General features: G+C 40.3%; 1 protein-coding gene across 23 annotated transcripts in view; it reads left to right on the top strand.

Moving 5' to 3' along the window:
- Positions 1-12,502, top strand: part of SCHIP1 (schwannomin interacting protein 1) — a 532,563-nt gene extending 520,061 nt beyond the window's left edge. For 16 of the 23 annotated variants that reach the window (XM_069473020.1, XM_069473004.1, XM_069473001.1 and 13 more), the window contains 5 exons: positions 2,671-2,788; positions 3,950-4,147; positions 5,076-5,199; positions 7,606-7,699; positions 11,868-12,502. In XM_069473020.1, the coding sequence (XP_069329121.1) occupies positions 2,671-2,788; positions 3,950-4,147; positions 5,076-5,199; positions 7,606-7,699; positions 11,868-11,919 (586 nt within the window). In that variant the 3' untranslated portion in view covers positions 11,920-12,502. Of the gene's footprint in view, positions 1-2,670; positions 2,789-3,949; positions 4,148-5,075; positions 5,200-7,605; positions 7,704-11,867 lie in introns of all 23 variants that reach the window. The other 7 variants (XM_069473014.1, XM_069473025.1, XM_069473024.1 and 4 more) reach the window with 4 other exon arrangements.
- The last annotated feature ends 14,054 nt before the right edge of the window (positions 12,503-26,556 follow it).

The raw sequence follows: 26,556 nt of genomic DNA, 5'->3' as shown, positions 1-26,556 counted from the left end.
TCTCACCCTATAAGAAGCTCTCTTCAGTTTCCCATGGCGATAATGTGGCACTAAGGCGATTTTCCGAATTTCTACCCAAGGCGTTTTTTCATTTCACCCGTGCTACTAATTCTCTCCCCCCTTCCGCCTTTTCTTTACCTTTCCTGAGTTAGTAACACTCTATGGGATAGTCGATTTAGGTCTGGGTTAATCCTTCAAAAAAAGGTGGGTTTGAGTGCAGAACAACAGAATTTATGATCAAAGTTTCTTCTGAATGAAAATTTATATCTTTGGACATTTCAAACTTTATTTTGGTTTATTTTTGTTTTGTATTTTATATTGCAGGTTATTTTATATTTTTATAATCTGTGTATCCGTTAGCCAGACACTTCTCAAGACTTTTTTCAATAAATACAAAACGCTACATAAAATTAGATTCCAATTAATGTTAGCCTTTAAAATGTGCGTGTTTTTAATTTGCAAACAGCTTTCTTTCCCACCATCTGCCAATCTGTAGAGGTTGAGTTTTATTCTTAAAAATGGTTGATTTTAATTTTTAGACCAACTACGGACATTAAAATTTTAAAACTTGTATGGGATCAAAGAGTAACCTGAACATACTAGATTTCTCCAGAAAAAAATCCAATGAAAGAACGTTAAAAGGAAGCAAATCCCAACTCACTTTTAGGACGCCGTGCCTGAGAGTTAAAGACAGCTCAAGTATGCTCTGTTGGAGAGTTGATTCTGCAATCAGAAATTGCTGTATGTAACTAGGCTAAAGATACTAGAGTAAGTGACTTTGGAGGTCCCTTTATAAAGTCACATTACCTCTAAAATTCTGTGTGTGTCTTAGGCTTTGAGTAAGCAGAGAAAGGAGGACAGTTGACATGTGTGGCACACCTGCTGTGCGCCAAGCTCTGAAGAAACTCTTTTGGTCCTTCCTATGAAACATTGGATTGGCTATTTTACAATATCCCATTTTACGGGTGAGGAAACTGAGGTTCACGGAGCTTATATAATGTGCCTGGAGAAGGAAGAGAGGATTCAGAACCTGAGTCCACCTGACTCTAAGCACCTTGAGCTGATCCCAGTGGAACCTGTTGCCTTCCACCCCCCAGCACTGGCCCGGCTCGCCCGGCCTGCACCATGAGGGCCGGGAGGGCGGGGAGCTGGGCGTGCTCAGGGAAAGGCTGCGTTTTCTTACAGGAGACATAAGCTGGGACTTCCAGTAATTACAGACTTTAACAATAGGTGGCAGTGCATACCCATAACAATTGTGGTGCCGGTGTTAAATCAGATTTTCTTTTTCTGGGTTCTGTGTTGATTTCAAAGATGCACTTTAAATGAGTCATCTGAGCAATTTCTACAAAGCATTGGAATAAAAAAATCAACTATAAATGTCGAATACCAGGTAAGTTGCCCTTTGCATTTCTCCCTCTGGCAGTCATAATGCCAGAGCAAATGCAGTGTCCTCTGCCCTCAACCTGGCTTAGATAAGCCTCTCGGGATCTATCTCTTCTTGCCTAGGAGCCTCCTTTTGCCTTTTCTTTCTCTAATCTTACTCAGAGACTAGGGCTACTAGAGATGCTAAGAAAATTACTTCTTTGGGGTGGGAAGGAGCTTAAGCAACATTTATTTCTCACAGTTGTGGAGGCAGGGAAGTCCAAGTTCAGGATGCTCCAGGGTCGGATTCTTAGTGCGGGGCTGCTCCCAGGTTTACAGACAGCTGTCCTGTTCTTCATCTGGCGGGAAGAGAGTTAGCCAGCTGTTTGGTCTCCTAACAAAGTCACTAATCCTATTCTGGGTTGTCTGCCCTCATGACAATTACCTCCTAAAGGCCCCACCTCAAAATACCATCACATTGTGTTGGGGGTTTCCACATATGAGAGAAAATTACTACTCTAAAAACTCTTCGTCACCAAACAGTATTGAAATGTGTTCAGCTTCAAAAGAAGGTTAGGACGAAGATCTGGATCCACAGTCTGGCCCAGTATATGACAAATACACAGTCAGGTCACCCTTTGTGACTAGGTTTCCAACAACATCCCTTCTAGAGCTTCAGGATTCAGTGAGCTCCCAAGAGGTCTCTATCTCTGAGGCTGTGTGTACGAGAGGCGTTCTGCAGAACCTTGCTGTGTTCTAAGATTATGCCTTTCTGACTGGGCTTTGGGTTTCCGTATGTTTCGCTAGTGTGAACCAGTGGTGATTTTCTTCCTAATAACATAAATGAGCTCCTTCAGTTGGCTTTTGGCAACTGCCCTAAATAAAGGTTTCCTTCAGATGGTCCTATTCTATGTGGGAAAAAAGAAATCTTCAGAGAGCTGTGGGATGCTGCCTCTAGTGGGCTTCTTTGGATCGTCCCCCTGGGACAGGACCCTGGATGGCACCAGGCAGCCTTACTTGACCACGGACCCCATTCACCTTGATCCACAGGGCTGTAAACTCAGTGACTCCGCACATCTTTATCGTGCGCCAGCTGTGTGTGTGGTATTGTGCTGGGTGAACATGAAATTGGTGTGGAAGAAACTAACAGAATATTGGAAAATCCTTTAATAAATGTCATTTGTAAGTGGAGAAGTCACTCACTTCTCCATGTGAAGAACACACACAACTACTTTCAGACAGTCCTATTGGCTGCAGCCAAATAACAAATAGCAAAGTAGAATTAGTGTCCTGTTTGTTTCTGCCCAGACTGCAGAGTGGGATGAACCTGCAGATATGCTTTGTCAACGACAGTGGCAGTGATAAGGACAGTGATGCTGATGACAGTAAGACTGAAACCAGCTTGGACACCCCCTTGTCCCCCATGGTGAGTCCAAAGAGCTACCAGCTGAAGCTTGGTGTTGTGCTTTCCTGGTCATTTAGCTTCCGTTATGTTGTGAATTGGGAGCAAACATTGAAGAGATTTAAAAAAAAAAAAAGAAAGAAAGAAAAATCTCTTAGAATTGCATGCTCCTAAAATTTGATAATGATTGAAAGGTCATAGCTGTAATACAATAAGGATAAATAAGCTTTGTTAAAATGAGCAACTATTTTCATATTAAACCATAAAATCAGATATGTTCTTAATGATTATTAAGGGAAAATATGCTAAATACCAGTCCTTCCCCATTGGGCTTAGAAATTGGAGCTCATTTCTTTCCTACATATAATGGAAGTTAGCTGAATAATCATGGGTGCCTGCTGCTGGAATTCTTTCCTCTATGTGTGGTCTATTGCCTTTCTCACCAAAGACGAGCAAATAGGAAACCCTGTTGGTCATTAAGTGCAGTGCAACATCAGAACGTAACTGCATACCTAACTAAGGTCATACCTGTTCTGAGGACCAACATAGCGCCCTAGCTCTGAGTAAATATTTTGTTGTGTCTGGTCACTTCAGAAAAATTTTTAGACCAAAAATCAAAGAAATATCTTGAGTTTGTCATAAATATATTTTCTGTTATTAATTATGCTAGTCTTTCTATTTATGCTAAAATCAGAGTCTGTTATAAAATAGACCTTTTTGAGCCAGGTGCAGTAGCTCACACCTATAATCCCACTGACTCAGGAGGCTGAGGAGGGAGGATTGCTTGAGGCCAGGAGCTTGAGACTAATCTGGGCAACATAGTGAGACCCCATCTCTAAAAAAGTTTTAAAAATTAACCAAGGATGGTGGCACAGACTTATATCCCAGCTACTCAGGCGGTTGAGGCAGAAGAATCACTTGAGCCCAGGAGTTGGAGGTTGCAGCGAGCTATGATCACTCCACTGCACTCTAGCCTGAGCAACAGTGAGATCCTGTCTCTTAAAAAAAAAAAAAAATAGACTTTGTTTATGTTACTTGAGCTTTGTATAGGTCAGATCAAGCAGTGAGTCCCAATGGTGGAGGGAACTCTCAGCGCTCTGAGAGGGCTTAGGGAATGCTGTGGCCCATCTCTACGTGGGTGGTAATTGGCACGGAGAGCTCAAGCTGCTCTTTTTCCCTTCGCAGAGCAAACAAAGTTCTTCCTATTCCGATAGAGACACTACTGAAGAGGAATCTGAATCCTTGGATGACATGGACTTCCTCACAAGGCAAAAGAAATTGCAAGCTGAAGCCAAAATGGCCCTCGCCATGGCCAAACCAATGGCCAAAATGCAAGTAGAAGTGGAAAAACAGAACAGGAAAAAGTCTCCCGTCGCTGATCTTGTAAGCAGCAACGGCTGAAACACAAGCGTGTGTTTAGGGACCGCAAATGGTTGATGCTGTCCCAGCCCTTTCCCAGAATTATGCAAACTTGGGTTCTCCAAGGCAGTTTGTAAAAAGTCCTGTCATTGAGAAATAATTTTGTTTCTTCTTTCCTTCCTACTGTAGCACTGAAAAATACATAAGCAACAGATTTCACAAAAGTAAAGTTTGCTCTTGATTCATATCTCCTGTGTTTCTTAGGGACAGTATTAGCTGTCATGGGAATATTTAAATTCCTTTAAAGCAATCTCAGTTTAAGAATCTATTGATTTTGATCATGGCAAACTTATTGCTATAATTCTCATTCCCACATTTCAATAAAGACAATATAGCATAGTGAATAAGAGCCTTGGACTTCCGAGTTTAAGTCTAGCCCTGTGATTGCCCTGCTATGGGGGTTCTGGGCAAGTTACTTAAGTCTTAGTTTTCTCATCTATAAAATGGCAATAACAATTTCTGTGACAGAACACAGTTATGAGGATTCAGTGAGATAAAGCATTCAAAGCACATGGCACAGTGCTTGTAGCATGGTATAAATGATTAAATAGTAGCTGATATTAATTTTTCCCATGTCGTTGATATTATTTATGCTCCCTGGTAATTCATTTGTGGCTATAATAATGGACTCACAGTTGTCACAGCCTATGTTAAAGCCCAATTAGAAAGCTTTTGAGGTTGGTAGTGTAGCATTTTGACACAAATAGTGTGTTAGGTCATCTTAGGGCCCCACATTGGGAAAGTCACAGACTGGGAAAGCTTTTGTGCTTTGAACCTGAATTGAAGCAGGGAGATGAAGGGGTGGGTTTTTTAAGAGAAAACCGGGTCTTATTATGTTCAGTGTATTTGCCGCCCTATTCACAGCTCTGTTTTTTCCCTTTTGTGCCTCCAGCTGCCACACATGCCTCATATAAGTGAATGCTTGATGAAAAGAAGTTTAAAGCCCACTGACCTGAGAGACATGACTATTGGGCAGCTACAAGTGATAGTCAATGATCTCCATTCCCAGATAGAAAGTAAGTGTAAGATATACTTGAAAATAGAATATTTGGTGTAAAATATTACGGGATAGTGCTGCTTTCTTGATCTAATTCTTTTGTATGTTTCATTGGGTTCCTCCTGTGTGCTTGCAAGGAAAGGGAGAGAATCACAAGGCTCTTTGTTGTTGTTGTTGGTTTTGGGTTTTTTCTTTTACTGTAAAATGTTTAGAAGCTTTAAGAATTTTTCAAGATTCACAATAGTTATAGGTCCTTTTTATTGATCTTAAACCCCCAGCTCCTAGCAGAGTGCCCGTATTTGAATCACAAATCTGTTTCTAGAATACAATTCATAGGGTACGAGTCATTTATTTTACAATTACACCTTGTGCTTCACTTGCATATACCTTCATTTTAGGTATCCCCATCATCAGTCAAATCAGATTAGACTTATTTTGTGGGACTCCAGATGGTGGAAGTGTGTGACCAATATGTGAGAATTACATGGTGACAAAGTTTGGGCTTTTTTTCCCCAGAATAAAGGACCCCTAACAGTAACGTCCGGGGGCGGGTGGTTAGTGGTACTCACTGGCGGTGATAGGTCGTGAAGAGAACAGGCAGTAGTTTGGTGTCACAAAAGAAAGAAACTTCTCACGTGGGCAGTGTGGTTATGATTCTGTATAATCTATGGATTTACAGATTTAAAAGAATCCAAGAGACATACCAACCAAATGCATTCAAACAAACATAAAAAAGCATTATAAGCAAAATGGGGAAATTTGAACACTAACTGAATGTCTTAGTGAAGATTTATTTATTTGACACTGGTATTGTTATGTGAATTTTAAAAAAGCCCCTGTCTTTTAGACATACAGACTGAAGCATTTACAGGTGAAATCATGTGATGTCTGGGACTTGCATAAAAATAATCCAATAGGAAGAGAGAGAGATCGCTCAAGCTTGGCCATGAGCTGACAACTGTTGAAGCTGGTGCATACATGGGATTCATTAAACTATTTTCTCTGTTTTTGTATCGGTTTGAAAATTTCAATAATAAAAAGTTTAAAACTTCATATCAGGGAAAAGATATCTATGCACTAAGGGTTCAGATATGCAGGCACTCTTCTGAGTGATAGTATAAGAAGCTACCCCAAGAGCCACTGGAAAAAAATAAAATTTTTCTACAAGATCCAAATTTTAAAAATTAGATGTATTCAGTGCCAAGTTAATACATTCAGTATTAATTTGTTTTAAAATCAAGAGAAAGAGTTAACCATTTTAATTAAGAAACCATAGATTCACAGGATTTTTTAAAAAAAAATTCTACAACTGCATTTTAGTTTTAGTTGAGAATTAATTACTAGGATTGTTATTCTTTCAAAAACAGTGAAACATCTTCCTTAGACTTTTAAATAATAAAATTGCCATCTAGTCCTTGCCAGGAGTAGGTAAAATTTGAGACCTCTTTGTATGATTTTTTGCTATTTTTAAAATTGGAAACTAGTCTGACTCAGAGGCAGGTAAATGCACCATTTGAAGTCAGGATCTCTAAAAGCCTTGCCAAGGGGGACCTGTCTGATCACCCCCTTCCTCTCTTTTGTTTCCCTGCCCAGAGCTCTTGCAAGATGAGTGCTCTCCCTCATGGGTCTGGACCTACCAGCTATAATTCTTAGCTTCTTTGAGAAGAAAAATCAAGAGAGAAGCCTTTGCTTATCCATATTTTTCAAACACAAGAGCCAAATTAATCCAGTGCCCTGATTTCAGGAAGATTAAAAATATTTCCATCTATATATATTTTATTCCTGGTATAAGTCTTAAGGAATATTTTTCCTTGGGACCCTGTTGTCCAGAGATTTCAGGGATTATTTCTTCAGGTCTTGCACATCTAACTACACCAATCTGACTTTCCAATAGCCTCAGATAATATATTTCCATAGAATAGCCTGCACGTGAGGCTTCTCCTTCCTATGGCCATATGAAGCCTTTAAGCCCCCCCAACATACCTTCCTCCCCAGCTGGGCACCTGATGTAGTGCTGTCAGGCCCTGAGAGGCCCCTCTGATTTGCAGTGTCTGGAGCATCCTGAAGCCAAAGGGTGGAAAACTTAATGTGCTCTAGACCTTGTTGCTCCTGTTTCTTGAAAACAAAATTCTGTTCTTTCTAAAAAGCTATTTTCCTAACAACTAACAATTTCTTTTCCCAGTTTAATGTGAATTTAATTGGAAATACTTAACTGTACTCCTTTTCTTCCAGCACCTCTATAATTATTCAAACCAGTCATATTTCTGCAACATAAGTCTAAATTTTTACAAAAATAGCTTTCCTACTATGCTTATCTCTTTAGATGTTATATATCCATGATACATGTATACTGGGTTGTAAATAGTTACACGTTCTGACTTGGTTGTGGTTTTATCTATTTTAAGTGCTCTTTTTTCTGCCACAGGCTTGAATGAAGAGCTGGTCCAGCTGCTTCTCATCCGAGATGAGCTGCACACAGAGCAGGACGCCATGCTGGTGGACATCGAAGACTTGACCAGGTCAGTGTGGCTTCACTCTTTCCGAAGAAGAAAAGACGCCTAGGGTGGTCTGAAATTTAAGAATTAGGGCAAGAGCTTCTTCCTTTATTTCCACGAGTAACTGACCTAACCTTCACTGCTGTCAGCTGTTTAGTTGGAGGAGAAGCAGCCAAACTCCTCCTTACCAAATGCGCTGCTTTTTAACAGCCTCCTCCCCTTGCGATGGATCGTCAGCGCATCAGAACTTCTTACGCCTCCACCTAAATTAGGTCAACAGTTCTGGCCTAGGACTTTACCGGGAAGGACTGTCCCTCGGGAAGTTGGCCATAAGCCATTCCACACTGGCGTGTTTCCAGCATAAGCAGCCATGTGGTAGGTGCCACAAAGTGGTGCTAGCTCTTATGTGACCTGGCTCTTCATCACCTCTGCTGTGCCCAGAAGGCAGGGACACTGGCATCTTTCCACAGCCCCAGTGCCACCAGATTGTTCTCCCCATGGGGAAACTCCAGGACTTGAGTTTCTAGCTGGGCTTGGCTCCAGCTGCCTCTCTGTAAAGAGGTAAAGAATGCTTCTCTCCCCGGGGGATAAGAAAACTAGGCTAATGCTGGTCAAAATCTTGCCTTTAAAGTACATGAAATACTGTAAACATTCCTATGATCACATATTTACTATGGCACCTTTTCTGAGACAGTCATAAGTCTTTAAACCATGAGGCAACAATTTAATCTCAGAAATGGTATTTAGAGAGTAGAAGGCTCTCCAAGGAAATAAAGAACACTACTTGTCACAATAACATAAGGAGTTAACCGCATGATCTATAACTATCCCAGAGAAGTGTGGAAACATATGCAGACAAGATTGGGTGCATTCAGGGTGGTATGGCCGTAGACAAAGCTTGAAAACATATGGAGTGATAATGTACCCAACATCCACCATAGGACCTCTTCTCAGTGTGTAACCGGCAAAATCGTCGTCTAATGACGTGATTGTTTATAAAAAGTTTTGGTGGCAAAATAAATCCCGCAAAACTGTGTTTAAGCTTTTTTTTTTTTTTTTAAGATCTATGTACAGCACTCTATTTTGCATGTTATAAACATTGTATTGCCTCATCCTTAACCAAAAACAAAACAAAACAAAACAGTAGGCCTCCTCATACTCTGAACATATTTGCCTGCATCTAAACTATCACAATAACACTCAAATATTATTGCCATCTACAGATGTATTCAGGCGCTGCACCAACAACTGTAAAACAGATTCCTTTTTGTTAGTCTGAGAAATTTTCCTACAGGTATTGACATTATGAAAAATCAGTGGTAAAATATACTACCAGGACCTACATTTTTTTAAAAAAAAAATCTATGAATTCTTTTGTAAACTCTGTGATTCACCTGTGGTAGCAGAGAACTTTTCTTTGCCCCCAAAACAGTGTTGGCGTTCCTTGTTGGCAAGGAGGACATTGAGAGTCTCCTCCCCTTCTCTGCAAGTGTGTTAGGCTGATGCTTAAGTTTACAGTGTATGGTTTTATACCTTTAGATGATGTGACCATGGGAAACAGTTCAGGCAAAACCATGAGGTTAAAAGGTTCACTATTTTAAAGGTGTTGGAGGCACCCCTTTAAATTGGAGCAGTCCTACAATAGGCAGGGACGTTTGCTCCCTAAACAGCCTTCCACTTGGTGGAGAGAAGCTCTACATCTGTTCCTGGCTGCAAAACAGTAACTTTGCTCACTGGGGGGACCTGAGGATGCTTAACCCTCCCTAAAGGTAGCAGTTGGAGAGTTCTGCAGCCAGATCTCAGAAGGCTGAGAGTGTGGCTGTAGGGACGGCTGGGAATTTTTGTTGGCCTCTTCCTTTTGCCTGTCCAACTCTTACATTCCAGGTGTCCATTCAAAGCAGTGGTTCTTAATTTTGGTTGTACATTGGAACCACCTGGAGAGTGTTATAAAATAGTGATGCCTGGGTTTCACCCCACTGAGATTCTGATTAAATTATTCTGTGTGTTGGCCTGGGTGTCAGGGTTTTCTAAAGTTCCTAGTTGATTCTAATCCACAGCCAGATTTGAGAACCACAGGTTTAGATGATGCTTCTCTGGAGAAACCCTCTCTGATCCCCAAAGACTTGGCTTTTTGAGAGCCACCCTCCACTTGTGATAGAGTGTTAGTGTTAAACTTCTTATACCTCCACCTGAATCAGGACTGTCCCAGGGGAGTTGCCCCTAAGCCATTCCATGCTGGCATGTTTCCAGCACATGAGCAGCCACATGGTGGGTGCTGCAAAGCAGCATTAGCTGTGTGACCTGGCTCCTAATCGCCAAAACTGGATTAGGACCCTCTTTATTCATGACCACATCCCATCCCTCTCATAAGCAGCCTAATTGCACTGCGTTTTATTTGTCCACTGTCTCTCCCCACCTGACTACAAACTACCCGAAAGCAGAGACGATGCCATTTTCATCCAGTGCTGTGCCCCAGAGCCTAACACAGGGCCTGCCAGGCACATAGTGGGTCCTCAATAATGATTGTTGATAAAAAGGAGTCCTGGTGGAGCTTCAGTGAAACAAATCCTAGTAAGGACTTTGATATAAATTGTTGATGAGAACCTTTTAGTTTTATGGACTGAAACCCTTTCCCTCCTTTTGTTTAAAATTTTAATGAAATTCATCTTTGTATATATGTCTAAAAATAACACCCAACTTTCAATATTTTCTGAAGTTATTTGCCATCTGCTCTTCTTTACTTCTCAGAAAACTCCATGTGCTTTTGTGCATGAGCACACGTACACATACATGCACATAGATACATATTTTAGAACTCCTGTAAGAACTATAATTTAAGTAGCTACAGTGGAATTGTAGCTCACTGGACATCAAAATATCTTGAGCTGAATTTGCTCTACTGAGGCACGTGAGCTACTTTATAAAAATGACCAAGGTTCTTGTGTGCAGCTAAACAGGGCCATGAGATGGTCTGCTAAAGGGGACAACTTTTTTAAGGAATGGAGAGCTGATGATATGTTCTTCCAGAGATCCTTTATTATGAGACGAATATTGCCATTTATTTGTGGGCTGCTGAGTGTGGCAAGGACACTGCTGTCACTTCCCCATTTTTTAAAGCATTTGTGGTTTGTCTTCCCTGTACCATAGATATGACACATTCTGCATAAAACCAATGAGTTAAACTTGACGTCACTGACTCCCCAAGTCCAAGCAGCATACACAAATTGTCCCTAAGCCTCTGATCACTCTGGAAACCACAGCTTTTGATGTTTTTCTCTTGCCAAATTTATTGTTTCTTAAAATCATCTTTCAAAACCATTGTCTTTGCAGCCTTCAGACCCCACCATTCTCTGGGAAGTGCCCTTTCAAGTGACGTAAACAGCCTGGGCACTCCTCCCCCTCTGTCTCCACCGTCCAGCTGCTGGATTGGTGTAACTTTGGGCTCAAGGGCCTGATGAATAAGATTTACCCCACCCTGTCCCTGCCTTCACTGACATGATCATGCCCTTAGGATTAATTGGGGTGAAAAACATGCAAACATGGAAAATCTTTACATCCACAAAGGCCTACCATTTGTTAGACAGTTTTTGTAAGAGTGAATTCCATTCTTGACTCTGGGTTTCTGTTAGGAGGCTTAGTTAATACCTAGGTCTGTGTCTGCATGCATGTGTTCAGATACAGTAGTCCCTCAGTTACTCTCGATCACAAACCCTTGCTTTGACTTTCGCTTGGTACTTATTTCTATCTGCTATTTTCGTTGTTTGCTATTGTCCCTTTCTTGCTGGTCTCCATTGGAACATCTGCTCACAAGAACAAAGACCTCATTGTCTTGCTCCCAGCAAATCCCCAGTACCAGGATACATATAATAGAAGGCACATATGAAATATTTGTGGATAAAAGTATCCCAGATATTTACTTCTTTTCATTTTTAAACACAGAACTTCCTCTCAAAAGCAGTAATATCTATGAGTCTCAAGTTAATCCAAGAGCTTACTAAATAAATGGAATCATACATAGAATATAAAAATTAAAGAGGTCAACTCAGTTTGAATAAAGTACTTTTTCTTGATTCTCAAATATTTCACTGTAAGTAACTCTGAACTTCAGTTTGAAGAATGTTGTAGCTGTCCACTGAAAAGCAGTTTGGATCTTTCTACACTGTGCTAAATAATTGTATTAATTATTTTACAGACATGCTGAAAGTCAGCAGAAGCACATGGCAGAGAAAATGCCGGCAAAATGAAATGAAGCCATCCAACCAGAGAACAAGCGAGAATTTATTTTGCTTCTGTGGTTGTAAAAATGCTGTTGCTAAAGGTGGCACAGAAACAAATATCAGTGTTAGTCATTGATAATGTCTGAAGCTTAATGTCCAGTGATTGGCCTTTGCTTCTTAATTTATTTTAATTTTTTACTTGTGCCACTTAATATCAGGCATTTTAATAAAATATTGTTACAAAAATGTACAGTACTTACACCATCACAAATCATGGTTAATCAAAGAGAGTAGTTTTAACTTTATTTTTATTTGTTTAGAGATTTTAAGTTGGAGCAGTATTTTCCCATTGACTACTTTCATTCTTCGCTGTAGTTTTAAAGAAGAACTGTAAATGACGGTGCTATACAAGTCAAAAAATACATGCCTGCCTCGTAGTGACGTTGTAGTTCTCCGTAATATGTATATTTTAATCAGTTTTCAACATTTTGTGAATGTTGACTACCTGACGTTCCTTTTTAGATGTGCTATTAACATTCTGTTGGATTCAGAGGGTTCCTTGAAAGTTTTATGTATAAATATGTAAAATAAAAATTAAAACTTTGTTTCATATGATATGTCTTTTTGCTCACTAGCAAGCCCCATCTTTACTATTCACTATTCACCATTTGTTCTCCACTTCCCCACAGTTCAGTTCCCCACCAGGAAGTTGTTATCAGTGAAAAAAAAAAAATTGCTCCAGAGATCAGGCAAGACAACAAACTGCCAAGAAGATTGTGAGAGTGTGAATGAGTGTGAGTGAGTGAGTGTGTGTGTGAGAGAGAGAGAGAGAGAATGATTCAAAGAAGGCCAAAGGTCAGCAACATCAGAGCTAGTATTTCCGTTATTGCTTGAAGTCAACAATCTGGAATTTTACATTTACTATTTAATAGCTGCTGGTCTTGTTAGAGACTACTATTGTATCAAACTCCATTTACCAAATTCACCACCTGAACAAGTGATGCTGGCTGGCATATACACTTTTCCCAAGGCCAATTGTTGCTATTTTTAAAATTTTTATCACTTCTATTGGTCTTGTGAAAAAATTCTAAGTCTAAAGCAGATTACAGATTGTTCCCTGGTAAGTAAAGTTTCAGAAAATAGATCTAATTAACTGATGTCCATGAAGGGATTAGAGAACCATAAACTAAAGCACAGATGAGCAATTCAGCATTCTAGAACCACCCACAGGCCACCTGGTTTCACTAAAGTCCATGATGTAATCTAAAGTTAGAACTTTAGAAGTGTTTCCATTTTCCTTTCTCAAAAATACTCATATAAGTATTATAAGTAATTAAAAGAGTTGCCAGTTTTCATAGACAGTCTTCTATTTAACAAAGTAGGTAATCTTAAGTTGTAACACTAGTCACTTTTTATGGGCCTCAAATAAGTTATTTCCATGTGTAAGAGAAAATGAATGTGGCCCATAAATATATTTTGAGTTTTGTGAATTGGCTGTTGAGGAAGGCAGGTTACTCCTCTCCACTGAGCTAAAGGTGGGACCCTAAATCCTTTATGCCCAGAGGTCTCCAACTGAGCCCCCAAGTCCCACACCAGCTGTCAGGGGTTTCCTGGGTTGATCCCAGCCCTGTGAATCCAAACACAGCTGCTGGACTTTCGCTGCTTCCACTTAGGGAGAATGGGAAGAGCAGTTCTCATTGCTAGCTGCACAGTGGAATCACCTGGAGAACTTTATTTTATTTTATTTTATTTCATCTTATTATGGGGGATACAGAATTTCAGGTTACATACGTTGCCCATGTACCGCCTGTCCCCCCAAGTCAGAGCTCCAGGCGTGTCTGTTCCCCAGATAGTGCGCATTGCACTCATCATGTAGGTATATACCCATCCCCTCCTCACACCCCCCCCCTCCCCGAGTCAGCACCTTCAAGCGTGACCATTCCCCAAACGGTGCGCAATGCACTCATCATGTAGGCATACCCCCATCCCCTCCCCCCTCCCCCCACCTCAGTCTGACATCCGATTGGTGTCGTTACCTGGGGAACTTTAGAACCCATCAATTCCTAGGGCCCACTGCCCCCAGATGGACTTAATTGGGCTGAGGTGTGGCCTGGGCATCAAGACTTTTTAAAGGTCCCCAGGTGATATTAATGTTGAGGACCACCGCCTTAGACTTCCTTCTTTTTAGCTTTTTTTAGCCATGTTTTTCAGATCTTTTCTAATTAAAAAATTATTATATTCCTATTAACTTGGAACTTTTAAAAAAAGAGCAGATGCAGACCTAGGAAGAGTGCTACAAAAAAATGTCTGTGCCCAAGTAAGTGTGGCCTTCTAAAACTCCTATGGCAACACCCCACGACCTGGAATCCTGATACTAAATCTCAGCCCACTCCAAAAGACTTTCTTAATTTTTAAAATCATTGCCAGAATTGCCAATTCCAGTAAACAATTAGAAATGAGTTTTCTCTGCATCTTAAGCAATGTCATCTCTCTGGCTAGAAACATAGGTAGTGAAGAAATCCATGGCCTCTAAACCCTTCAAATGGTTTGAAGCTCATAATCATGGCTAAAGAGCCCCTAACTAAAGAAGAGAAGGAAGAAAATGAGACTATACCCACAAAAGGCCTCTCAGAATATTTCTGCGGTCAAAGCCTGGCTAATAGTAGAGCAGTTCTTCCCACCACCCCCTTAGGCCCTCAGAAGAGTCTTACTTTCAGGTTATTGGTGTCCCTTTATCACTTCTCTGCCCCTAGTGGGAATGTTGTCATGTGACTCACTTCAAGGGGATTCTTTCAAGTTTGGGTCTATCCGGTGGTCATTTGCTTAGGTTTGTAAGCAAGGACTGTAATTATTCTCAATAGGATTCTTACCTACTCTACGTCACCCTACACGTAGAGTAGGACCCTTACTAGTTAACCAGGCTTAAAATGATGGACTAACCGATCTCAAAAATAGGGCATCACCCCTCTTGCCCATTTTAAGAGAGTAAAGTGTGGGTGAGAATGCTGGGGCTCGGGCCAGAAGGAACTAGCTACAGATGTAACTCGGCCATTTTCCTAGGAATAGGACTTGAGCATGTTACTAAAGCTATGTCTTATTTTATCACCTGTAAATACTACCTCCTGGGATTACTGTAAAAATTGAATAAAATAATGTCTATCAAAGCACCTCACACCCAGGAGATAATAAATAATTGTTGAATGAAGAAGTAAATGATCAGAGTTTAGGTGAGGTGGGACATTATATTTTACCAGTTTCTGAGATTTAACACATCCTTGTGGGTTTATTTCTTATTTATTAATTTACAAATTAGATGCTTAAGGAAAAAGTTAATAATTTCAAGTTGCCCTCTCGTCTCTAAAAACCAGTGTTAAAACTGTGTTCTTATACAACTTCCTCTATGATTATACAAACAAATACACATGCATAGGTTTTGTATTTCAATTTGTCTATGCAAAGGTGTGATTACATAAAACATGGTACCTTGCAGCTTGCTTTATCCATAGATACTTCCAGGTCAGTACATATAGATATAAGTCATTCTTTTTAACAGCTGTATAGTAATTCCCAGTATTGATGGAACATACTTCATTCATCCATTCCCTTTAATGATGGACGCTAAGAAACTCCAGATTTCTGCCATCAAAAACAGTAATGCAATAATCATGCTTGTACTTAGTATCTATATATGCCTTTTATTCTGGTTTTTCTAATTTTTTCTTTAACCATTGCTTGGTATTAGGTTTAGATACCTCACAGTACAGAGAGCTAACTAAGGTAGGGAAGACCAGGTGAGGCCACTGCAGAGAAGTTCAACTCCTTGCAACAAAATTAGAACAAACCCCCATATCTGACAAACACCAACTCATTTTCATCTTTAAATATTCAGCTTGGGTCTCTCTCTCTCTCTCTCTCTCTCACACACACACACACACTCTTAGCCTCTAAGAACTCTTTTCTGCCTCCTGAATACAGATTTTTCTCTATTTCCTCTTTGAGAGTAGAGGCCAACCTCAGCCACCTTTGTAACTATAGCCCCCAGCACAGAACCAGGCAGAGTCCTCATTTGAAGTCTGGCCCAATGAGAAACTCTGATCATTAGAACCTGCCCTTTGACACTCCCACTAACTGGGATGCATTCTTTCCCCTTCCTGATATATGATGCCTCTCCTCTTCGCCAAGGGAGGAGCCCTTCAGACTGACTTTCATTAAGGTTTAATCTTACTGTTCACAGGTTCAACCCCTCATGACTGGTTGATATTTCCCTTAAATTCCTCACCTCCCCAGATATCTGATCTAAGTCCCAGAGACTGCCTTCCACAGACTTTGTCATCGCTATTAAACAACCCTGTCACAGATATAGCTAGCCATCTGCTAAAAGTCATGCTTCTCCACCATGTTTATAGTTATAGAATTATCAGTGGAGAGTGGCTAAACAGACAGGGACATTCCAAACCTTGCATCTAGTTGTGACCCCATAACCAATTTTCACCAAAGGAATGTCAATGGGTATGATGTGTCTTAATTCCAGCCAAGGCTTTGGAGAAGGGATTTGCCCTCTCCTTGTGTTCTGTTTCTCCTTGTACCAGCTGCAATCACAGGACCCAGAGGATAGCAGAGCCACAAGAGGGAAGGAGTCTGGGTCCCTGAGTCACTGCATGGGGAGAATTGCCTGCCCTCCAGTAGGATTCACCTCAGACTGATACAAGAGTGAGAAATAAACTATGATTATATTGGAACCACTATACTGTGTTGAATGTGTTACCATAGCTAGTATTAGACTAACTAATCAAAGTTCTTAACAAGGACAGTCATAGTCCTTTAAGAAGAGCTGGAACACAGACCCAGTTCTCTGAAAACAAATTCTGTATTCTTAACCACCATGCTCCATGGCATCTTTCCTTTAGAAAATCTTCTCTGGGTCAATGACTCAGCCTTTGTCAGTTCACGGACCTCTTCAGCTTAGTTTACATCTTGTCCCCATTTAGTTTTTCCTTTAGGCATTGGGACAGAAATTCAAAGTAGGTCAAAATGAAATTTGTCATATACAATTCATGCCAGAAACAAGCATATAGATTTAATGATGATGCCAAACACACAAATATTTGTCAAGTGACAACGGGACACCTCTTTGTTATCTATTGGGAAAAGCCTTGGGTTTCAATGATCTTCAAGACCACACTAGGCTTATTGCCACCTCAGCTGAATTCTGATGCTTACAAGATGCAATTACCATTGGCACTGGTGTTCATTTATAATTTCTAAATAAGATATGACACATTCATTATGAGATAGGTTGGTGGGTAATGAGTTTTTCAGGATATTTTAATTGAGGCTCATAGTTGTCGGTATAAATTAATATTATATTAAATAATTTATGAATTAATAGTCTGGCTGTGCAAAATGAAAGTGTCCTAATTTCTGAGTCAGTATCAGAAAAGCCTTTCATCTAGCAGCTTTGGTAAGAAATGATTCACCAAGACTAATTGGTTGTACGATGTTTTTTCCTGTAGTCTACTTCTCTTTATGCATTTCTCTGTTCTAGAATAATGCTCTGCTATGGTGGTAACAAAGCCCCTTTTAAAAAAACCATTGAATCCATTTCCCTACACCACAGTACAACAGCACAATGTAGAAAAGTGATACTTAGGGGAAAAGTGATTTTATTTTCACCTTCCAGACTAGGCATTCAAACTTTCTTCTTATTATTTACTACCAGATTCTCTTTTTCTTGTATATTCAATCAATACCTTATTTGATTTTTGGCTTTTCAGAAAATAGTGGTGTGTATCCTGACTCTGGTAAAGTATAGACAAGGCTGGAAGTGAGTTCTTTAATTTTCTGCCTCATAAAGTTACTTCCTTCCAGATGTCTGTTAGTTCTCAGTGGAAATTACAGTCTGTAATGGCATGTCATCTCACCTTGAGAAGAGGCTTTTTAGGTCACAGAGCATCCCCATGTATGTATTGGAAATGGCATTTGAGCCAGGAGCTCATACTTCACCTTGAGAGCAATTTAGATGTGAGGGTTCGAGGTGAAAATGATGTTGACTTTTATAGGCAACGAGGAGAAAGGGCTTTACTATTTATCACAAAGCATCCGTTTCCTCTTTCCAGTGAAGTGAAGGACTCTTGTCTCTGCTGCTCAAAAAGGCTGATTTTAGGATGTGTCATTGTCTCAGATGCAAATCAGATTGAGAATAGAGCACCAGGCAACTGTCAGGCTAAGTAATTTTTTAAGGGAAGTAACGAATGCCTCAGGAAGAATAATTAGGTGTGGGGATGTTTGTATGGGAGTAATAAATCCATCTCCCTACAGTTCTGGCTAAACTGAGAGTGGGAGTGAAACAGAACATGGGGCTTTCTGGAGTTCCCAAACCAGTCCCTCCACACTTGCAAGTGAGAGTAATGGGTCTTAGGGAGACAGCAGCTTGAACTGCCAGGGCTCCAGACCAAGAGCAGGAGCAGAAGCCTGGCTGAATGCAGGAACTGAGAGAATGGAGGAGCTGCTTCAGTGAGAGGCCTCTGGGACCCAGGACAACTCAGCAGGCCTTGCCATGGCCCCTGTCTCCAAACACATTCCAGTGCCTTGAGTCTACTGGCCAAACAATTGGCTGGTGGGTGTTGCTGCAGTGAGAGCTAGAGCTAGAGCCATGCCAATCACCAATGTGCAGTTTCCTGTGAGGACGTTCTTTGGTCACCATGGTGGGACCCAATGAAGCTCAGAGCCTGGCCCACCACAGGAGTGCTGAGGCCTAGGGGAGATTTGTCCAGCCTTGAAGGGCTGAATAATTGAGGTTTTATGAATTTGGCAGGCAATATGTGAACAATTAAAAACCTCTTTTGAGTTTCCCTACTTTCCAAGCTGGTCTTGGGGGCCACCTCCCTGCAAACACTTAGGCAAGAATCACGCAGGAAACAGAAATGAATGTGGGGCCGGCCGCGGTGGCTCATGCCTGTAATCCTAGCACTCTGGGAGGCCGAGGTGGGCGGATCCTTTGAGCTCAGGAGTTCCAGACCAGCCTGAGCAAGAGTGAGACCCCGTCTCTACTAAAAATAGAAAGAAATTATATGGACAGCTAAAAATATATATAGAAAAAATTAGCCGGGCATGGTGGCGCATGCCTGTAGTCCCAGCTACTCGGGAGGCTGAGACAGGAGGATCACTTGAGCTCAGGAGTTTGAGGTTGCTGTGAGCTAGGCTGACGCCACGGCACTCACTCTAGCCTGGGCAACAGAGTGAGACTCTGTCTCAAAAAAAAAAAAAAGAAATGAATGTGGTTTGGAGGGAAGGGGCACAACCAACAATAGAGAAAAACACAAAAGTTTTGAATTGTACTTTTTTTTGGCCACACTTGAAATTTGTTGTTTATTTTTCCCTTACAAGAAAGAGTCCTAAATCATCTCGGTTTTTGGATTTGAATTGTATTTCAAGTCTTGTCTTCTTTCTCTCTTTTTCTCTCTCTCTCTGTCTCATTTTTTTAATAAACAGCTCAATCCCCTAATTTACATAGTTGATGTGCCAATATTGTACTAATAATGCCCTCCTCAATCCACTAAAATAAAAAGTCAAAATGCCCACTTCCTTTTCTTTAAAAGTACACATATGTGTATCACTTCCTAAATTACACTCATTGTAAAGAATTTGGGGCCAAAGCACAGAAAGACAAATCCCACATGTTCTCATTCATGTGTGGGAGCTAAATATTAAAAACAATTGATCTCATGGAGACAGAGAGTAGAATTATAGTTACATGAGGCTGGGAAGGGTAGCGATAGCAGGGGACAAAGTGGAGATGGTTAATGGGTGCAAAAATATAGAAAGATAGTTAGATAGAATGAACAATGTTTCACAGCATAACAAAGTGACTATAATCAACAATAACTTAGGATATACTTTAAAAAAACTAAAAGGATGGAATTGGAAAGTTCCTAACACAAAGAAATGTTAAATGCCTAAGGTGATGGATACCCCAGTTAGTCTGATTTGATTAATTCACATTGTACACCTGAATCAAAACATCACATGTCTCTTATAAACTATACAACCATTATGTACACATAATAAAATAATAAGAAGAAAAATTCTGGGCTATAAAATCAACTAAGAGTTGGTTAATGTCTGAGATAGTAACTGCTCCTATAAGACATCACAATTGCCTTGACATCACATCTTCAGACTCTCTTACTAGCTGAGGCCAAATGTACTCATTCATCCTCCTCAGAATTCTGAATGTTAAAGAGAGCAGGAAATTCACATACAAATCACTCTCATTTCAGGTGTTTGCATGGGTTTTCCTGTACTACCAATTAATTGGCCAAGCAGCATTATTATCACATCACACCAGAAAATGAAAGTTAAATCTTAGGGCTACTTCAAATTTCTGAGACAAGTACTCGGAGTCATTCTCAACTCAAAGTTACCCCAGGTTCCTTGGTACAAGATGAAAGAATCTTCACTGGGAATTCCTTTGACTTCAGTTTCCAGGCCAGTCATGCAAACCATCCGTAAAGATGGACCAGTCTCACCCCACTGCAAACGGGGCTGCTGGATTTCCAGGAAGACACTGGCTTTCCCTTCCGGGTCCTGAAGCCAAGAGCAGAAGAGGAGTAAATGTGAGGGTTCCTTCCTCACAGAAGACTGGAAGAGAACAGAAGTACTTGATAAAACTAGTATGGGTTTTAACTTATAAATAGCTGGGAAGAGAAAAAGAAGACATCAAAGTGTACTAATACATAGGCTAAAAAGGGTAGAGAGGGAAAGGATTAGACCACTGGTTATGCATATCTCTCCAGGGGTCACAAATGCAAATGCGTTTAGGGGCCTGGCTGACAATACAAATAAATAATGGAAGCGAGTTGGATGTAAGACTATAAGGAATGACAGGGAGCACATGCCCTAACTAAGGGGATTTGCTAACTGCTTTTCTGGGCTGGGCTGACGTGGCTTCCACACCACTTTCCTAAGATTTCAAAATGTCTGGATTTATTATACAAAATATATTACTTCTATTACTCAATGTTTTAGCTATATGACATTGGTCACCGCTGAAAGTCCTTTTAAGAAAGATCCCCACAAAACTTATTATGTTTATTGACAGACTGATATTTACTACATAACACAACGGCCATTCTATGAGTGCCTGGGGAGATATTCCTTTCAGGTGTCAGTACCAGTAAGAGTTAACTTTCTCTGATAATCACTGCAAGTTCTTTGACTGATAATGTCACCCTCTTTGTATTGGCTTCCAGAAAGCATGGAAGTAAATTTGCAGCCCACCTATGACAAACTGGATAAGAACTTTGGGTAAACTGATGAAGGGATTCACTCCTGTGTGATTCCACTGGGACCATCAGACTTGGCACCCTGCCCCCTCTGTCACAGGAGTGACCCATGCAGTTAATCAGAATACCCATTTCCCCACCCTCCATTAATAATCGGTTCAATAATGTGCATGTGACCCCAGCAAGGCCAATCAGAAGCTTCTCTGGAATTGGTATATGGATACTGGGAATATAAGAGCCTGGCAGCCATCTTGTCCATCTTGAGGAGAGAGAGTTTGCATCAGAAGCCAAGGAGATCAGCAGAGCTGAGGGACGATGAGGAGAAGAAGAGAACCCTGAGGATATCCTGTGAGTTCTTGGATTTACCCTGAAGTCAGTGCCTCCCTGGACATTTTTGTTATAATAACCAATAACACTCCATTTTGCTTATACTAGTTTAAGTAGTGTTTCTGCCAGGACTGAACATGTCCTGACTGTACTATTGTCTCTAAACTCATGGCCCTGTCCTATCACCTCAATTCATCCTCCACATAGCTGCCAAAGTGATCTTGTAGTGTTTCTAATAAACATATGATCTTGACATGGCCCCGCTCAATTTCTTAAAAGCCTGTCACCCACAGGATAAAATATAAACTCTTCACATGATATTTAAGGTTTAGTATGATATCTCTTACCTTCCTGTCAAGCCTACCTCTAGCCACTCTGCCTTTTAGACTTTAAGCAGGTGAAATTTGAGGTTCTTGTTGATGTCAAGTTCTCCCTGGCCTCCAGGACTTTGTACATGACAATTTTATTCCCGAAATGCCCTCACCTATTCTGAGCTCAAATGCAATCTCCTCTGTAAAGTCTTCCTTTACTTCCTTGGATAGACTTTGCTGCTTATTCTATTCTGCTTCCACTGTGTCCTCCTTTCACTAATGGTATAATATTGTCATTGTTTTGCCTTTCTGCAACCAGAGTATAAGTTCCCTGAAAGCAAGGAAGGTTATTTACCTGTGTTTCTTCATGCCCACCCCAGCAAATGGTACTAATTGGAGCTAAATAAATATATGTTCAAGGGGTGAAAGAATGCATGCATGTTCAATATAATCTCATAGAGAAATCCTACCCATAGCTTCTCACCATCCACCCAGTTGCTCACCACCCTGTTTCTTCATGAGTTCTTAGATTTAGGCAACAACTTCAAACTCCATGTCTTTTCAAGATAGCAAGTATCTTAAAAGTCCTCATTTGACAGTCAATGTTCTCCTAAGTTCTCTCAGGCAAAAGCCAACTCTAAAGCACATTAGACCTGCTAGATATCAGAGTCTATGTTCTTTATAAACACAGAGTGAGGGGCTCAAGGTCTAACTTTCTGTTAATTGTTTACAAAATTATAAGCATGTTTCTGAGGAAAGGAATTGAGTACAAGACAGATGACAGGTGGCCTATCAAGCTAAAAGGAGTCCGTGTGGTGTGGGTGACCATTTCCAGCTACCTTATGGGTATAACAGTGACAATACTCAGAACCTCAGTCAGTATTTTCTGGACTAAGATACATGTGCTCCCGCAGCCCTCTGGGAAGGGATTCTAAGCAGGTTGGCTTTCCTGTTGTGTATGTCTGTGGTTTCACTTACTGAAGATTGGGGTAAAACCTTGGATTTGGCCCTGAAATAGAGTTAGATCCCCTCTTATTAACCCTATTGTGCAGAGATGCAGAGACTAACCCTATGACGTTGGATTACCAATAGCTGAATCAAAACCAGGGAAAATGGGAAGCCATGGAAAGCAGAGGTAGTAATAAGAATACCTTTCATTTGTACATTTTGAGGAATTAACCAGTATCCTATGAGCCTGAAAAAGTTATTGAAACTCCCCGGAGGTGTTCAACTTACCCCCAGGAAATAATTTAGAGCTTTTCATATTATTTCATTATCTCATATGATCTCAGAATTTTCCTAAGAATAAGGAAAAGCAATCAGATGTGATTTTTATTTTGTAGAAAGAGAAATGGAAGCAGAGGGGTTAAGAAGGGCATTTCCCAAGGCTTGATAGTGGAGTCAGTATTAGAATTCCACACTTGCACTATTAGCCCAGGGTCTTCAAACTTTGCTACTTGCAAAGCCCCCAGGAAAAGTGTTTAAAACTTTATACTACAAACACATTTCTAAGTTGACCTCAAAATTTTTCCATCATGTTTAAAGAACTGCAAATAATATTATTTGCAGAACTTTCTAAACATGAAAAATTTTAAAGATATCTGTTATATTCAATGGAATACATCTTTTAAATGTAGTCAATGGAATATAAATATCAGAGCAATTTGACCATTATATCGTTTTTTTTTTTTCAGAGCTGTGGTCTTACTATGTTGCCCAGGTTGGCCTCAAACTCCTGGGTACAAGCAATCCTCCTGCCACAGCCTCCTGAGTAGCTGGATTATGGGCTGTGTGCTACCATGCCTGGCTGCTCCATTAAAAAAAAAAAAAGAAAGAAAGAACTGTTAGAAAATTTATATCATTTATTTGTTCTTGAACTTATATTTATTTCCATTCTACTGCCCCCTTAGAAAAATGTTTTATTGATAATCCTATCAAAAATATCAATATGCCCATGTGTCAATTTAAATTTTTAAAAGTTTTCTGTGACCATGATGTTCCTCAGTAATAAAATTCTTCTATATTGATTTATTACTATAATTATCATTATTAATGATTTGATTAAAATAACATAAATATGTTATAAATTTTGATGAACAATATAGAATAAAAAGGAAAACTGTATTGAAAATGACTTTTATGGAGAGAGGAGGCTGTTTTCTTTTTCAATTTACTCATGTATCTGTCAATGAATATTATTTATTGACAGAATAAGACAGAGTTCTCCATCAATTCTATTCCTATGATTCATTTTTTATAGATGTAAACCTTGAGAAAATTTGTTTATAGATAAGTAGATGGAAATGGGAAAAGTCTTGTTTCAGCAACATCAATCCATTCTTAGAGTTCCCTTTGAATTATATACCAAAAATCACATTGTGATCTATGAATAAAAATTATTTTTAATGATCTATCAGCTGAAAACTTCATTAGGCTTTACTTGAATTTTATTGGCAACAAAGAAGTGGAGACCAGCTGACTAGTGAAAATGTATTAGCCTGACATTAGAGCCATTTCCTGTCTCAAACTTGTACCTATACCTCCAAGGGTTTCTTCTCAGGTTCTTTTTACCACCTGGGAGAATGCACCTCAGTAAGACTGGAGAGAAAAGCCATCAGTTGGTTAAGCAAGAGGAGAACAAGCATGAAAGGCAAGACAGGAATGAAGCCAGCAGGACACTGTCAGTGCACCCTCAGGCAGATCAACTTTGGGAAATGGTTCCTATGGAAGTTGAGGATCTGAAAATTGATTCCCCTAAAGCTTTCCTGGCCCACACATCCCTTGGAAAGTCCTTGTAAACTGTTTTGGGATAAGCATACTACAGTTTAAAGACCACTGCTTTCACTCATTCTTCCACTACCTTTCTATGAATCCTTCAGACTCATACCCATCATTGCACCATGTCCATCAATCACCAAAAACAAGTTGGGCATTTTTTCAGGAACTGGACATACAGCAATGAATAAAAGAGACAAAATTGCTGCCCTCCACGCTAGTGGAGAAGGACAATAAACAGTTGGAATTTGACTCCGTTTTACACTGAGCAAACTAAGACCATGACAGAGTCAGAAATAAAAAGCTCAGTCTACTGTTACTCCTGGAACATGTCTGTTTGGTCTCCCCTGCAGCCCATAAGTGCAGGGCACTGTGACCTTTTTCCTAAGTCTCCCCAGCACCAAGCAAAGTGCCAGGCACCTAATAGGCTCTCAATATATATTTGTCTAATTAGTTGAGTGAAGTTGCAAGTCAAAGAAGTTGTATTCATCTTTCTAAAGTGTCCTATACAATATTTTTTAATGAGAGCTACTTTAAAGTCATGTATAAACTTGTAGCATCTTTAGATCCAGAAGAGAACTTTGTGACCACCAGATCCCATTTCTCCTTTTTGGAGAAGAAAAATGAAGTCCAGAAAGCGAAGTGACTTGCCATGGTCACGAATCTAGTCAGCTACAGATCCTGTATTTGTGGCAAGTGGACAATCTCTAGACACCTTCAGTCTAGGAAAATTCTGCATCCAATATTCCCTAATGTAGCCCTAGTTTGATAGCTGCCACTGAGAAAATGTCCCTGCCCCACATCCATGCAACCTCCCAACAAAGCTTTAGTGTCTGTATAAAAAGTGAAATAAAAATGTTTCTTTCTCCTGCCATTTCATAAATTCCTTGGAATTTACAGAAAACATACATCATAGCAGAAACAATTGGGCAGTTTGGTCATTTAAAGAGTCTTCCTCTACAATCCAAAATGTGCTTTCTTGTTTTCAGCTCGGACAGTATGAATGGGATTTTTAATTAATGGGAGTCTTCCACAGTTTCACTGTGAATATTACCTATTACAGAGCCCAGAGGCCAAATTTCCCATGAAGGGTTAGCAGGATGATTGTCAAGAAGATTCCTTGGGCAGAGAAATAACAGTTCAAGAGGAAATGCAGTTGCTTCTGTTCTGAAATCTCTGGGGCAAGTCCTTGGAGTGGCTGTTGCCCCTACCAGAGGGAAGTCCCTGGTGGTCAAATGAAGAGCTTCCAAGTAAAAGAAAGGAAGAGTAGTTTAATTACACTGGCACAAATGGAAACTAAGTCAGTAGATAAAGAAATAGCCTCTGAGAGGAGAATTTGTTTTGTTTTGGTTTCTGAATCTGTCTCCAGTGGTTTCACTTTCCATTTCTGTGGCATTTGGATGGGGTGACGTGCCGTGAGAAGTTTCTGCTTACCACCTTCGAATAAGAAAGCCTGGAAATCACACTCAATGGTGTGGGCCCAAAGGAACCTAAAAGAAGAGATTATTTCACAGTGACCCTTAACCTCTACTGATGACTCACAGGTATTTAGCTCCATCCCCAAGCTCTCCTGCATTCTAAGCCTTCGTTTCCCGCTTGCTTCTGGAAGTCCTTATTAGAAGTTCCAAAGACACTCCAAATCTGTTCCCATTATCTTTGCCCCTGAAACTGTTCCTTCTTCTGTTTCCTCTTGTTCAGCAAACAGCCTTACCATTTATCCAGGTATCCAAGCCTAAAACCTGGGACTTATTCCTGACTCCTTGTCTCATCCATTTCACGTTCAGTGGTCACAGGCCCTGTCACTTTTCTCCCCTCAGCAGGCCTAGGGCCATTGTCTTAGTGGAGTCATCAGTTCTCACCAGGGTTGCTACAAAACCTCCTACCCAGAGTCCCAGCCGCCACTTAGATGACATCAGTTCATCCCCCACATTGTTCCTCATGACCTTTTAGAAAGAAAAACCCAATTA

This window comes from Eulemur rufifrons, chromosome 7 (assembly GCF_041146395.1).
Source record: "Eulemur rufifrons isolate Redbay chromosome 7, OSU_ERuf_1, whole genome shotgun sequence".
NCBI lineage: Eukaryota > Metazoa > Chordata > Mammalia > Primates > Lemuridae > Eulemur > Eulemur rufifrons.
Note: the sequence above shows the minus strand (reverse complement) of the source record. Positions and strands in the feature narration are given on the sequence as shown.